The sequence below is a fragment of the Ostrea edulis genome, chromosome 8 (assembly GCF_947568905.1).
Source record: "Ostrea edulis chromosome 8, xbOstEdul1.1, whole genome shotgun sequence".
NCBI lineage: Eukaryota > Metazoa > Mollusca > Bivalvia > Ostreida > Ostreidae > Ostrea > Ostrea edulis.
The window spans coordinates 28,625,214-28,642,551 of NC_079171.1; the positions used below are offsets into that span (position 1 = coordinate 28,625,214).

The 17,338-nt window shown below is 35.7% G+C and overlaps 1 protein-coding gene across 1 annotated transcript in view; it reads right to left on the minus strand.

Moving 5' to 3' along the window:
- LOC125662442 (cytoplasmic polyadenylation element-binding protein 1-like) overlaps positions 1-2,556 on the minus strand; it is a 40,820-nt gene extending 38,264 nt beyond the window's left edge. Inside the window, exons 1-3 of the mRNA XM_048894660.2 lie at positions 2,427-2,556; positions 977-1,142; positions 49-204 (exon numbers count right to left, since the gene is read on the minus strand). Of these exons, the coding sequence (XP_048750617.1) occupies positions 49-204; positions 977-1,142; positions 2,427-2,438 (334 nt within the window). The 5' untranslated portion in view covers positions 2,439-2,556. The remainder of the gene's footprint in view (positions 1-48; positions 205-976; positions 1,143-2,426) is intronic.
- Between the last annotated feature and the right edge of the window lie 14,782 nt (positions 2,557-17,338).

Consider the following 17,338-nt stretch of genomic DNA (forward strand, 5'->3'; position numbering starts at 1 on the left):
CATCCTAAATACTAGAAAGTTTTTAATCATCTACAAAATGACCCTAACCTGGGTAGGGGTTATTGGAGTAGCCCTGCCCACTGCTGTAAGCCCCGGATGTACTCTGATAGGCTGTGTTGGTGGAATATACACTGTTGTATAATTGTTCATAAATGCTGGGGGTGGAGTCCTGGTGTGAACGGACAGGCATCTGATGGACAGTTTCTGTGAAAGGAAAGATGAAGTGTAACCATTGGAGCAAAGAATAAATAGATACATGAACCTTTGGGATAAAAAGCAACATAACCTGCTAATAAAACTCTTAAAGGGCAAGTTCTATCCAACTCCTATAATTATGTAACCCAACTTTCAAATAAGAGGCCCATGGACCTTAATGGTCACCTGAGTATGTGCATTTTTTAATCTTGATAAAACATTTGAGTTATGGGAGTGCGTGTTTTTCTATACTTCTCCATTTATGCTTTGCATTAGATAATAGATGTATTGGTATGCATGGTATCACTATCACACACAATAGATGATCTACAATTCTTTTGTAAGAGAGTCAGTTTTATCACATCACAGTGAAATTTCTTTTCGAGTTCTAAAACATCATTTGCTAAAGGGACTGGTTCACGATTTTTGACAAAATATTTTCTTTTTTCATTTTTGATGTTAAACATTGAAAATACAACTCATATAATATTGACAGCCAAACTTCTGAATGCAAGAATAAAATAAATATTTAGCCTTAACTCTTTAATTTAAACAGTATTTTATTATGAAAATTCACAATAGGATTGTAAAACATACTAACTCTTGTGTTGTGTAATTTCAAAGATTTGATCAAATGTACACAGTATACAATTTAACTTCATGGAATCAAATTAATCTGAAAGATTTGTAATTTAAATTAAAACAAAAGACTTGTGACAGCACCTGTTTACCAATAGACATGTATATATATAATTCAATTTCTAAATATAATTGTACTTGCGTTTTGATTGGTCAGGAGGAACAGCAGTTGGGCCCATGTCTGGAACGTTCAGGCTTCCGTGAAGCATGGCGTTAATGTTCTTCCAGATATCAAAGTTATTAGCATACTTGATTCCCTCAGGTTGCTGGTCAAAATCTTCTACCTTAATGGAGGGGATGTCGGAACTCTGCAAGAGTTGTGCATATTTAAGGAGGTAATCTATATCGCCACATAATGGCCGATTGCCTTATGAAACATGGATGAAAATATAGATATCACCAGTATTTGTCTATTCATTTCAAATGCCAATGCCTAGCTAAGTAGCTCAGTAGGTTAGCAAGTCAGCTGCTCAACTGTAAATCGCAGGTTTGAGTCCAACAGAGGTTTTAATCTTTTTGTTTTCAGATTGCTGCTTTCAACTAAATCTTTCTTTTTTTTTTTTGGAATAAATATGTAAATTTGAAAGTTTTCAATTTCAAATTATTGTTGCAAATATCCTCCTCTTTCCACCCATGGATATCAAATTTCTCTGGTGCAGTATTCCTCAATGTCCCAATAGAAGAAAGCGTTATTCTAAGGGCAGGTTTAGGGGGAAAACAGCATTTTCTGAAATAATCAGTAAATTAGCTACAAATCTAAAGGGCCATTACTCTAACTGCAGGTGCAAGGAAATGTCCCGCCACTTTTGGGGAACTGGGGGTGTGGGGTGTGTAGCAGTTAGCCGGGTTTGATCGCCAGTGGCCAGATAACTATGATGGTAGGGCACCTGACAAAAGATTTAGGGGGCCCGGGTTGGAATCCCAGTCTGGTCTGTTGCATTGTCTACCTTGGCCTTTCTGTTACAGGCGGACTAAGGTGATGGGATGGGACTGCTTCCCACCTGAAAATGTTTTTATAGCTTTATGGTGAGTTTTGAAGATCATTTCAATATGTTCAACAAATAGTTTAATTTATACTCTTCCAGTGGGAATTTTTCTTTAGTGCAAATCTGCATCTGACAACTAGTCAGGCTAGTGACAGGTGAGCAGAAAATTTATATCACTTAACAATTAAGATATAAAATCAGATACAAACATCGCCATGTCCTGCAAATCTCGCATGGGAGTCTAGGGGTTCCCCGGGGAAACCGGGAGGGGGTTCGGGTTTTGACAAATGAACACAGATCTATCTGCAACTTGCTATACAGAAAACGACAGCAAAGGGGGAAAACTTTGCTAACGACTCCAATAGCGACATAAAAATCTATTAATGTACATACGTGGACAGATATGCGGTCCAAATATAAAATTAATATGCAGATGTCGCTGTTGACATCAGCGCATTTTCCCAGTGCAGTGTCAATCAGGTGCAAGTTGTCATTTGAAGTGAAGTTATATTCTTAGTCAAAGGCAAAGACAAATGTACGAATTATAAATGCCCATATATTAAATTTACTTCATAAATATTATTCTCCCATGCTGTCAAAACTCACCATCGTCGACATTTTGACAAACTGCACGTGTTTTTCTGTAAACTTAAAATCGGTCAACCTCCAAACTCCTTGAGAGCTACCCTCCTGACCAAATTTCAGTTCCAAGTGAGTGCAATTTATACTGTGACGTAGTCTTGTCAAATCTTATACCTGTAAATTCTTACCTGTTGATTGGTGTTCAATTTGCATACGAATAAAGTCTTCTCGAGGGCAGAGTTTGTAATCAGAACCAAGTTTCCCGTGCTGTGACGTCACGGATGCGTCCATCTAAAAAAGGGAGGGAAAGCTTGTTATTTATAAGGTCATTCTAAACGAGTTCATTCGCAATGATCACAAAGATCATGCGTCTGGGTCAAAGAGAGAACAGAATACATGTTATTCTACCAATGCAAATTATTGTATTTACACACCAAACGAACATATTGTTTATTGGAAATGTTAAATTACCTGATACCCTATCTTCTTGACCTAATATAATTTTGTAAATTTTCGAAGGCCGACTGATCAACAGCTAGGCACGTAGGGAGATGGATGGACGCTCTCTGCATGATTACCCGCTTTCAAGATATATATACTGACCCCCCCCTTTTTTTTTTAAACAGCCCACCCACCCCCCTTTCGATTTAGGATTTTGAAGTTGGGGTAAATTCATTCAAAATATTTTTTTTGGACAGCTCTCTGTTAAAGCCCATTCATTGACCATAAAATGAGAATAGACCTGATTCTAATGAACTTTTGAATTATTTTTCAGCAGTCCTATATGTTTGAGTACCTGCAAAGTGCGAGACGAAATCTAAACGAAACGAAATCTACCGAAACGAAACCCACCGAAACGAAACGAAACAGATTGTATAACCGAAAACTTTTAATTTAATAATTAAAAATGGTATATCATATGCCCCTGTGAAAGTTACCACATAGAAATAAAATTCGCCTCCCCTTTGATGTAGACTTTCGGATTGGTTGATACAAAGTTTTAAAAGTTGGAAGGGGAGGGGGGGGGGGGTGAGTCAGTACAAAAAATACAGGAATTATAAATACCATGTGCAATTACTGGCATTATCATGTTATTTGATTCGCGAGAAAGTGTAAGAGTTATTTGCTCTTTAAATTTGGTTTATTCCGTTAAATTACTATAGGAACATGCAAATTTTCAAACATTTGCATATGGCACAGGTGAAAGAAGTATAAATTAAAACAACCTTAAAGCTCTGCGAATCAATTAACATGATTATGCCCAATTACTTTGGGATCCAGAAATTTCAGAACGGAGGATTACAATCTTACAGGTCGGAGGTCTGAGGAAACACACTATTTAACTAGCGGTCGCCACATAATTTAACTGGCGGCCGCCACTTATTTTATGTGGCGGCCGCCAGTTATTCAACTCCCCTCTCTCTCTATCTCTTTCTCTCTCTCTCTCTCTCTCTCTCTCTCTCTCTCAAAATCAAAGGGTTGCAATCCCTGTAATCTCCCTCTCCGATACTAAAATATGTATGTGGTACTTATTGTTTTTCGATTGTGCTGTTAATTTACAACTCTATATACTGAACTTAATATACCAACGTATCAGGCACGTAGAACCAGGGTGGCGACCTTTCACTTTTGACAACGTTCTTTTTTTTTTTTTTTTTTTTTTCATATGCAAACTAAGTTATTTTCACATGTGAAATTTTAAGTTCCTTTTCTGCTTGTCTGCTTGAAATACTGGCCCCCATCCCAATCTTTTGATGGTAGTAATGAGTGGTGAAAATGTAATAATGAATGAACTGATTAATTGAAAGACGAACGGAACCCCCTCCCTCCAATTTAGGAGTATGAAGTTTGGGCAAAAGAGAAATTTTAAGTTCTTTTTCTGCTTGTCAACGATTGTATAGAAGACAATTTCTCCTCCGACTGTCCCAACACTTTGAGAAATGTCCCTACGTGTTTGTGTACTATTCTAAATCTTTCCAAAATAACCACTCAGCAATATGAATTATTTAGATTGTTTTTTAAATTGGCAACCGCCATATGTAAATTAAGTGGCGGCCGCCAGATAAAATAAGCGGCGGCCGGGCCGTCAGTTACATTAAGTGGCGGTCGCCACATAAATTAAGTGGCGGCCGTCAGTTAAATGAATATTAATTCTATACCCTGACACCTATCGGTTTCCGTAACAAATAATGCTAACTAGCAATCTAAATTTTGGCTTACATAGTCAATTTCTACGAGTTGATGCTACTTGTGATTTGTGTGGTCACCCTGCTGAAAATGCTTATCATTTTTAAATTCTTTGAATGTGTTCAGTTCTCAGTACAAACAAAAAATTATACTCTTATAGAGTCAATAAATGCAATGCAACTACAAGTTCCCATATCATTAAAGTTATTGCTGAGTGGTGATGAGATTCTAGAGTTCAAAGATAGCATAACGATTTTTGAATATGTTCAGAAATACATTTTGGAAAGCAAAAGATTTTTAAAATGCTTTTAATACATGCGAGTTTGTTATGTATATCTGTTCTTATCATGCTGAGTCCGTACTCTTAATTTTTTCTCTCCTTCTCTGTTGTACTTATTCATTTTTCTTCCACTATTTTTATTTGATTTCATTTTTTCTCTTTTGTGTGTCATTTAGATCCCATTAACCACCCCACATTTCTATTTTGTTAGCCTATTATTCATATCAAGAAATCATAATACTTATATAATCATTGATATTTGGAATGACTTATTATCCTTTTACTTCATGAATATCTATATTGCATAATTTCTTGTGTGCATTATTACAAAATAATTATAATGTATGTGGACTTGTACCCTAAAGAAGAAGGCTTATGTAGGCATTGTCTGCTGCCTAATCTCTATTATGTTATACTGTTTGAATATTTAAAAAATGTTTTGTGGACCCAGTGCTTAAAAGTATACCCTATTGCATAACATATAGCTATAAAGATAAAATATCTTGCTATAACATTAACTAGTCGCAAGCGACTTTTTGAAAGGAATATGTACACTCTGATTAAAATCAGATCCTAGAATACGCTCACAATCGCTACACTAGGTTAGCGATCTAAGTGAGCGGATCTCAGGATCTGGTTTTAATCAGATTGCTACAATGTATGTACGATTTTGATCATTTTGTATACATTTACAAAAAGTATTTCATAATCATAATTTTAGCATAAGTGCAAGTAATTACGGACAACGCCAAAATCAGCTGGTCTGCAGTACATGTCTGGAACGACCACCCGGATGACACCTTGAAGTCATCATCTTTAGAAATAAAAAATTAAAAAAAAGAAGAAGTCTTAAAACTCATTTTTAGATTCTAACATGTCTGTTTTAATCATCAAACACCAGAGAGAGAGAGACACACACACACACACACACACACACACACACACACACACACACAGAGAGAGAGAGAGAGAGAGAGAGAGAGAGAGAGAGAGAGAGAGATTAGCTTCCAATTTCAACTATATAGTGTTTAATTTTCTTCTTTTTACTCATGTAAAGTCCTTTAGAGTCATTCCTTTTATAGAAGACGCTATGAGTTTTATCATCATTATTATTATTTAATTCATGGACCTCAGATCCAGGGTCCAGGCGCTAATACTGTATCATATATTGTACTTCCCACGAGGCGCTTTAAGCCACGACACTCTCTCCAAACCACTCCTGTCGCTGGCTACCATCTTGACCTCATTCCAGCTTCTCAATCTACCGGTAGCACCCCTTTCAAGTAGCTTGAGGATCTGGGTTAGAATAGGTCCTCACAGGCAGTACCGCGCTTGCTTGTCGCAAGAGTCGACTGAATGGGTCGGTCCTTTGGATGATACCGCAAAAACCGAGGTCCCATGTCACAGCAGGTATGGCACAATAAAGACCTCTCCCTGTTCAATGACCAAAAAGCGACGAGCAGAGTATCAATGGGCCTAAATTTTGCAGCCCTTCACCGGCAATTGTGACTTCTCCATATGTGTGTGTGTGTGTGGGGGGGGGGGGGGGTCTCGAGAGGGACGATAAACAATATGAAATCAATCAATCCTTTCTACTCCTATTCTTCTCTATAGGTTGTTTATATACAGTCTCCCTCGTGCCCCTCTCCTTTCTGGTGTCCACCCTAGCGCCGTCAGACGGTCGTTGTCACCCTCCCTCCGTGGCACGTGTCCTATCCAGCTCCATAACCGTCTTCACTTATCGTAAATTATACAATTTATTTTTGGAAGGAAAAAAACCCTTTACGTACGGACATTTAGTAGGCGACCTGTTTGTGTGATTATGATTAACACCCAGTCCCCTACCACAGCGGTCGCCCCGCATGATGAAGGCCCGGTCTTGGTAACGTCTCCATATGAGTGGGGAAAAAATCTCGAGAGACGTTATGCACACAAGATACAATCAATCAATCAATCAATCAACCCTACTATAGCTGTGAAAGTCATGCATGACCTCTGGGTGGAGATTATATAATCATGAATATTCATTACCTCTTTTAAAACTTCATTGCACACAAGGAATTCAAATTTGGGCCTAATGCGATTTTTTTGGCCGCTTTAACTATTTTTTCACAATGATTAATGGACACATTTTTACACAGATTGCTGTACAAACTTAAATAACGATGCTTTTATAATAATTAATGAGCACACTTTTTCATAAACACATCGTACTGAGATTATCGCACTTTCAAACAAAAATATAAAGCCTAATTGTCGTAAAAATGATTTTATTTACATACCTAAATCCGACATACATGTGTACAGTTCGCAAATTCGCCATTTACAATCTATCATTAGGGGGTGAAATGCTGTCTGACGTGATTCATAGATCGTTCTTGGCTCACTGATTTTGACTACGGATAACTCCGTTTACCTGATCAAGTTACATGTATAGGGCTCACGGCTGATGTGACCTGTCGACTGGGGGATGCTTACTCCCCCGAGGCACCTGATCCCACTTGTGGTATATCAAGGGGTACGTGTTTGCCCAATGATCATGAGTTATGAGATTGATCATTGTTCGTTATTTTCAAATATATATTTTATTGTCAGTATTTTTAAAGGACATGGCGGACGCCAGCAACGTAGAAATTAAATGATGCATGTATCCCACAATGCTGACGATCGCTGCCCCCCCCCCCCCCCCCCCCTTCTTATGGTGACATATTATTGAAATAAACGGATTTAATTGACTGCATGTAGAATGCGTTTTTAAGCCAATGATATACGCATTTTTAACCACGTGATACACAATGAGTTCACGAAGTAGAAGAGTAAAGTGGTGGTCACGTGATGTTATGATGAACAGAAAAAAGTTCGGAGTTTGCTTCCCCTGCGATCGTGGGGTAATTCACTGACCGATTGATGTGTTCCGTCACACTCAACAATTTTTCAGTTATCTGGTGGCGCCCAGTTTTTAATTGGTGGAAGAGAGAACCCAGATACAATGTACCTGGGAAGAGATCACCGACCTTCCGAAAGTTAACTGGGAAACTTTCTCACTTATCGGCGCGATTAAAAAAAAAATGGTGACTTGAATTGACAAACACCATTACATGTAGAAATTGACATCTGTCATTTGCATTGGTTCAGCAGTTGACTCGAGACCCGGTCAATGAAACTCTATATCATATAAATTTCCCTTAATATATACATTTAATAACTTTCCGTATCCATTGTGTTAAAGAATTTTTTATTCCGTGTGTGATACATGTGTAGGTCAGGTCAAGTTATTTTTTCATATATTTATTCATTTTCTTGATGCAAGTTATAAATGCATTTGGAAAACCTGTACATTTACTATTTTCATCAATGTGATTCTTTTATTCCCATTGCTCTAACGTGGCAGGGGATCGCAGGTCAAGCCCCGAACGTATTAAATCCTTAATAAGGATATAATTATATTCCTTTCATTAGTACAATCATATTTGTATATTCATTTCTTTGACAGAAACCGCGTACATTTTCCTACGACAACAAATGTCACCGATCGAGTAAGAAGCCACTGCAGTACATATACACATCACTCGAGAGTCATATGGAATAGACACGAGAAACTTCCAATCTGATTAAAACAAGATCTTTGATCCGCTCGGTTATTGTTATGTCGCTACACAAAGTAGCAAACGGAGCGGATCAAAGATCTTATTTTAATCAGATTGGAGAAACTTCATTCGGAAGAACTACAAGAGATATGGAAGGTCTCATCCACACCATTATTAACTGTAAAATATACTGTATATCATGTAAAACAACGGCACCAAATGGGATCTTTCTTGAAATATGCGTCAAAATATATTTTGAAGCAACTAACACATGTGGAATAAATTGAAAAAAAAACAAACTTTGATCTAGTTAAATATTTCCCCCCCAAAAGTGCATGTACAAATAGGATCAAAACAATTTCTAGAGGGAATGAAATGGAAAAAAAAACTTTTTACGGAGTACAACTGTTTTTGTTTGGTTGTCTTTCATTGTACGTTATGTACAGAGAATGTTTCACCAACATAAGTAAAAATTCTATTTTTATAGTATCCAAGGCATGAAGTGAGGGGTTGCTATTCTTAAAAAAGTGTCGGGTTTCTCATTTAGATCCACCATGTAATACATCTCTTGTTTTATGATGTCAATATATATAAATAATATTATATTTTCCTTGTACAATAGTCCTTGATGTGGCGTAATTGCATTGTGCAGGTGGTCACAGATCTAGTGTGAAATTACGACGATTCAGTTAATTCATATTCTCAGGTCAACGAGATGTGACTTTGCTAGATCTCATTTCAACGAGATCAGAAAGGACAATAGTTAAAATAGGGAAGCTTTTTTTAATGGTGAAAATTCATTTTTCAAACGTATATGTAGACTGGAATTTTCTCCGTCCTGATCCTTGATATCTTATTAAATCGCAAATTGTTAAACCTCGAATTAATATTAATACTATATGTTATACATATATTTTAATTTTGTAACTCTTATACTGATACCGTAAGTTTGACATACTTGAAATTAGTGCGATTTTACTTGAATACTGATGTGACAAACCAACGATATAGGATACATTTCATAACACTTTGGTTAGAGAGTGGTTCTCATTATTTATAGAACATAAACTTGTTAATCAGATTGTCTGAATTGTAAACATGCTATACGAGTTCAACGTTTATAATTTCACACTACTGTTTTGGAAGGGAAGGTATTGGTAATATTTTGCCGATAGAACTGAAATCTCTTTAAAACCAATATACTATCGTATAACGGTCATTGATATTTGAATTTTAAAGAATTTGAAGTTTATGTTGCAGAGGTTCATGGCTTTGACAGCTCATCTCCTGAATACAGTATGCCTCTATAATATCCCAATACACAGCTTCTTCACACCTTTCCTTTTCCGACACCCTATTTCCAGCCATTCTTTAAATAACTGGTGTCAAAGAATAATTTCGAATCAAATACCGATTTTCATTCATCCTTGATTTGGTATACATGTACTTATAAAATTTATTGCGTTCGGAGGCTTTATGTGTCGCAATGTATGGGAAATACTGATAGAAATTATTGTCAATGATGATAATTTGTCCGATGGATTTATTGAGTACGAGGATTTTTAAATTTACAGATACACAAACCCCCGTAGTACAGAACATGAAGTCAGATGTGAAATGTAAAACTTTATGCTATATGTAACTGTTAAAGCAATAAAGCTCTAATTCTGAAATAAAGTGCTGTAAAAATGTGCTGTTATGATAGTTTTACATGGAACTTTAACCATGATCAGTTTACTATGTTACCCAAATAAAGAATTTACATTGAACATATTATATACATGTATACAAATCCATTTTTGTTACGGGAAGATAAAAATGTAATTTTGCTTCCGTTGGAGCCTATGAGTAGATTTCTAACACTGATATTGATAACACAAGTTTATAAACCCTTTATTTTCAGTCATTCAAATAGTGAGTCTCAATCTTGATAAATATAGTACGACTATTTTAACGAGTGGGAATATTCCGGGAAAAAAATATAAGTAGATATAAAAAATAATTTTCAATTTTCAAAATACAGGAAGGCATGGGCAGCAACGCTTGACTCCAGCATACTGTATAGGGGAATAATTTCACGGGTTGTAATTTTCGCAATTTATTTCCCCCAGTACTTAAATTCATGCCCTCTTATATTTTCAAAAATGAAATTCATTTATTAAGTGTACACAGATTGCAAGTATAAAGTCTCAAGCTTCGGAGATTCAGCCATTCTGTAAACAATTTCTCAATCACGGATATAAGGTATCTAAATCTACAGCATATCATATTCTGCTTATAAAACGCTAAAATTGAGTCAAGATGAACTGAAGCATCTATAAATAGGTGACAAATACACAGTAAAATCTCGAGAAGCTATAGTCAGGCATATATAATACGTTTTTACTCCACTTATTTAAAAAAAAAATCTGACTTCATCTTCAGACAGGGAAGTCGTTGAAATCTAAGATGGTCCAGCTTTGATACTTTAAACTGTAACGAGATAACACTTGTCAAAAATGGCAAGTAAAAGTCATACGTTATTCCAGTGGCTAACTTAAGAGGATCCAATGAGATATTTAATTTCCGATTCTGCTATCGTATCACTACCCACGCCTCCAGGATATGCGTCTTGCATTCCAAAATCATATTTCCAAATCAAGAGTGCAAGGCTCAACTTTATTATAATTAATAATCCATGTCGTATCCATAAATAATAGAAAATGTGCAATTAAAAAATACATCAACACAGTACAAGTGTTCGAATACGCGGTTTCTGTCCTATATTTATAACTGTACATCTAAGTATTAAATTCTAACAAGTGTTCCAACACGCGGTTTCTGTTCTTTACAACCACAGTTCTTCTTCAAAAGTTTTAACGATAGTTTTTCCATCCTTCATAAACGTTTCCTCTTTTCTGTTTAGGTTTCGATATTTTTTATATCGATACCCTGGATCCGTCTGTGTAGACGCATCCGAAACTATTTTCAAATTGACAGTTTGACAACTGTCATCCACCACTGGTACTCCCGTCGGTGGTGATGTGTTCTCCTCCTTTGAAAGAAAAGATACAGATATAGCAGCCGCTAATGATATACAATTCACTAATATAAATTTCACTAATGATATAGAATGTAGTAATGATATAAAATTCACTAACATAAATTTCACTAATGGTATAGAATGTAGTAATGATATAAAATTCGCTAACATAAATTTCACTAATGATATAGAACCCAGTAATGATATAAAATCCACTAACATAAATTTCACTAATGACATAGAACCCAGTAATGATATAAAATTCACTAACATAAATTTCACTAATGACATAGAACCCAGTAATGATATAAAATTCACTAGTGATACAAAACCCACTAATGATATTTTATCCACAAATGATATAAAATACACTAATGAAGTAAAATTCACTGACATATATTGGTTTAACAGTTACAAAGTTGAATACAAAAAATATCGGTCAAAAATGGTCATGGTAGCTCCGTGGAGGAGTGTTGGTCTTGTAAACGGGAGACCGCAAGTCCCAGTCCTGCTCATGCCATAACCGCGTCAAACCTAAGAAGTTAACATAAGGAGTGATTGCTCCTTCGCCAAAACGCTCGGCATTTAGATGTAAGAATCACCGGTCTTTCGGACCTAAATAACAGAGATCCCGTTTTGCGACAGGTGTTGTGCCGTTAAAGAACTCTCATTGCTACGGGCGTACGGTCCTGAGCGCTAAGCATAGGTGGTACTTCACCTACAGCTGACGTCTCAATGTGTGAATAAATCTCGACGGGATGTAAAACAATCAATCATTTAATACAGGAATAAAATCAAAAGGTGCATAGATACATGTATAATTAATTATACCATAATTAGTGGATAAAAACCCATTAGTTTTATATCATTTTTGGACTTCTATAATATCACTATTGCATGGACTTTATATCATTAATACTATTTATTAGTTTTTATCTCATTAGTAAATGATTAGTGAATTTTTAGATTATTGGTGGATTTCATATCATTAGTGGATTTTTAGATTATTGGTGGATGTTATATAATTAGTGATTTCTGGATTATTGGTGTATTTTATATCACTACAGGAAAACATGTTTCAGTGAACTTCTTACTTACCGACATGGAAATCTCCTCGTGTGTCGTCCTACGATGTAGAAATGATTGACAAATTGCAACCACTGCGTTTTTGATACATCGTAATGGACAGGATACGACGGACCAGAACACAGGGAAGTGACCACGCGGAACCACGGACAGGGCACTTGGTTTTTGCGGAATACTTTCAGGAGTCTGTTCATCATCTAGAGCTGTAAACATATGCAGAGCATCACACAGTATTTACATTTACAGAGTCTAATCTTTTTATCTTTGATATCTTTACATATTGTAGTTAAAAAATAAAGTTAATAAATAATTTCACTTACTTGAGATATTGCGATTACATATCACACAGTATAAACATTTCCAATGGTTTTATCATTGATATCTTTACATATTATAATGATAGACATTTCCTCATGAACGCGATGCTGTTGTCGAAGCAAGGCTCTAAAGGTAACACGTATGTAAAAGAATTAAAAAAGTCAAAATCAGCAAAAGAAAAAGAGATAATCTCTATATACGTTCACTGAAATTTTCGTGATCCATATGGGCGCCGCCATTTATTTTTTTATTACCTGTTTCAACAGTTATTCGTGTTTTATTTTGAATGCCAATAATAGAAGACTCTGACGTGCAATTCGTAATTTAAACACTCAGTTTGTTCAAAGTGAATAGTATAATTATCATTGTAACAGGTTTTAGCAAATAATTACATATAAAACCGTAATACGACTAAATAGATGAACGAGTTCATGAGTTTCTTTGAATAAGAATATACGATAAAATATTACGGTTACTTTTTTACCAATTTTAATTGATTGGTTAATTTTGTTTAGTTTTAACGGCCTTTTTCATTGCATACGGAATGTATTATTGTTGTTTATAATTGTTTGCTTTGAAAAGAGAAAAAGGTCGAGGCTAAATGTGACGTCACAATGCACAGTTTACGTCGCCTTGCGTTTTATTTCCCGCGTTCAATGAATAGGCGGATCCTGTAAAACTGTTGTCCCCATATAAACTTCTTTAATATTGAGATGTTACTGGGTGTTTAGCGCAACGAAAGGTTCATTAAAAATATATATTTTTAAATGAATCATAATCTACCGTACTTAACGGAATTATGATTACCACTTGGGACAGTCTGATTAAAATCAGACCCCATACTCATTATCATATCGTTGGGTGTATATATATGAGTATGGGGTCTGATTTTAATCAGACTGCACTTGGGACACTCCAATGACCATTACATGCTTCGCTCGGTCCAACGGTCACACCGTATACATATTATGTTTTACAGCGTGACCGTGTTTGAGGGCGAAGCAAACAAATTTTGGCATTAGTATCTATATCCAAAACAGAACAAAAACCACCCGAAGTTAACATGAGGAAGGAGCTGTATCAAAGCATCCTAATTTTGGATATTTGATCCGCCTATATATTGAACGCGGGAAATATAACGCAATTGATGTAAACAGTACATTGTGACGTCATATTTAGCGTCGTTATTTAGCAAATTTACAAACATAGCGTCTGAACCACAACAACAAACATGGCGTTAATGGTGGAGTGATTCAGAACGACGTGAACTAGGGTAGACGAGATTCAAAATGGAGAAACACATGTCCACGCGATAGTATTCGAATCGACGCCATTAGTACCAAAATTTTCAAGTTCCATAGGTATGGTTTAATTTTTCATTGTTTCCCTATATTTTCCGTTTAAACATGTATATACGTATATACGTGTTACCTATAGGGAGAGCTCCGCTCTCACGGCCCGAAGGGCCGTGAGAGGGCTTTACCCTCTATTATTGATAAATAAAATCACTTACTTGAGATGTTGCGATTATATATATATATAACTCTAAACACTTTGTTGAAAAATTTCGACCGTGTTACCGGTCTTCTTCAGTCGTGTTTATCTCTCATAGCAACGTAACGCAGGACTACACGAAAGTACTATGACGTCACAGTAAGTATTATAAACGTCAAAGTTGATATTGCGCGAAAAACATTTAAGAAAGGTAAGAGTCTAATAATAAAATGAACAATACTCACCCGACCTCGTGGACACATCCTAAAATATGACTATGCATACAATTAAATATTTGGTATTAGTAAGTAATATGATTACGGTGTGACCGTTGGGGCGAGCGCAGCATATCTGAATACATTTTCAAAAAAATTATATTGAAAACAAAGAAAACTGATCTGGTTCACTGTCAATACTATAGGGTTATTGAACTTATATTGGTGAATATTGGCACAAGTTGGCTGTAAAAATGCACGAGCTTGCGAGTGCATTTTGACAGCCAACGAGTGCCAATATTCACCTATATAAGTTCAATAACCCTTTTATTATATAGCTAAAGTATTTAGTTGTTAAATTATATCCCTTTTCACTCAACCTACTCCAAACTAGACGAGAATTGATCAATATTGGCAGTGTGCAATAACAGCATGCATTTCTTAACTGTTCAATATTTAACCCCCATTAATGCATAAAGCAAACTGATGTTGTAAATGGAGGCATCATAATTAATGTACAGTAAAACATTTTGCTTAAGTAAATATCAAAATAGTAATCGTAAATACATCAATACTGTTATAATCAGTTATTATAACACGTTCTTTGCATACAAGTCTTACAAGACATTTTAGATTATTAAAGACAAAAATGTTCCCTTTTGTTTATTCCGTGTGGTACATAAGTATTTAATTTTTTCTTCCGTAAATTTTCTCTCTCTATATATAGACCAATACCCAACACAAGACTTGCTCCACCTCCATGGAACTTTACTTAGAGAGCTACAGTTCTGCAACTAGACTTCAGAAACTCATGATGCACACAATTCTAATGATTAGTTAGAATCGGAATATCAAAACACGATAGGCATAAAATTGAAACATGCATACCAGGAACATTTGGAACAATCTCATACTCTGCATTGTTGTTCCAGGGGGCGTGACATTTGTAATACTTTCCGTCAAGTTCCGTGACCCGATTTGAGCTCTCCTCCCATCTGCACGCAGACATCGTGTCCCGTGAAATCACGACCCACTTCCATTCAAATTTTGAATCAGCGGGAATCTCGATGGAGGTCATCCATTCTCCAGGATGTTTTGTATTTTCAGCTGTGAAATTCAAAAATGTTTTATTGTCTGATATATGACTTATTATAGACTGGGACATAATTTCTGACATCCATGTTAAAGGTCTTAAGTTCTTATCCCATCTAGGCCTTTGAAATTACTTTTTAAAAAAAGTTAATTTTTTTATTACATTTTTTTTTTTAAACATTTGAATATTAACGTTTATCTCATACGTGTGGTGTATATTGAAAGCGAGATAAAGCATTAGCTTTATCACACGCCCGTTTGATAAAGCACTTCCGGACCAAATTACTTTTGACACTGTCCCCGCTTGGATGACATTTTCATAACGACACATGAAATAAAGCGTATAACTTGTTATTCTGTATTTATTTAGAATTTCTTTTATAGCAAAATTAAATTGATGTTGCCCCTACTGACATATAATGGAAGTTACCGGCCTTAAAAATGCCAACTCGATCAGTAACTACTGAAAAATTACGATCAGGAAACAAAAATATGTCCACACTATTATCATCGACAAGGAATCAACCGTCTACTGGACAAGCATAATCGAGAGTACCTCGACATGCTGCGGTATACCAAGTATTCAGAAGCACAGTCTCTTTTTTCTGGAGCCTAATGAATCTCAACAGCTTTACTTAAAGTGCCTCATATTTTCCTCTCGTCCTCAGATCCAAAGAAACCACGTGAATAAAATCCAAATGCACAAACATTTCTACTTTCCATTGTAAACTGTTGAACATTCTAATAACGTTGCATTAAAATATCACTTTCATTAATCTTTGTTACACATGTTTATATTTCAAAAAGACGACGACATCAAACTTTTATCAGACGGTCAGGCCTACGTCAAAAAATGAATACTCGATCAATAGTTGTTACTTTGTTGGAATGGCAAAACCATTATTAATTATAAACTATAATCCCTTCTAAAACAATTTTCATCCATGGTTTCTTTTATAAAAATGCCCTTTTGTACTGTATATGAATGGATTAATATAAGCGCACTATTTTTTCCCGCGTAAGGAAGACTGATAAGCACGACGTCTGAGTCACGGATTCAAAACAAATCTACGTTACTGCGGATCATCTCAAAATTAAGTGAAAAAAAGACGTATGAGATAAATAGAACATCTATAATTGTGTATTTTGATATTTTGGTTTATCCAACGAGTTGATATGGTGTATTTGCTCGGCAAGCCTCGCGAATAAATACACCATATCAACTCGTTGGATAAACCAAATATCGAAACGCAATACAGATATCCTCTATTTATCTAACGTAGTGCAGTAGGCTGTGACGTCATAGCTATATATCAACTGTGAAGGGTATTATGACGTTACACGATTGTTCTGTGTATTGTGACGTCACGCTTTGGTGCACATTTTAATTGTGACGACATAAAAGAAACTAGAATCGTGCAGTATATTTCATACCGTTACAACTTCAATAAAATTTATTTCAAAGCTCCATGCAGTCAAAAGAATCCGTTTTAGACAGACTTGGCTGTGAACATTTATATCAGCTTAGTGATTATTTGTCGCAAATCAAGAACTTCTGAATTTCTAGAGTATCGAAGTAAAACAAGTTCATTGCTAAATTCTACGAATATCATGTACATATGTACGTACACCAACCAACACCCCACCCCTTTATA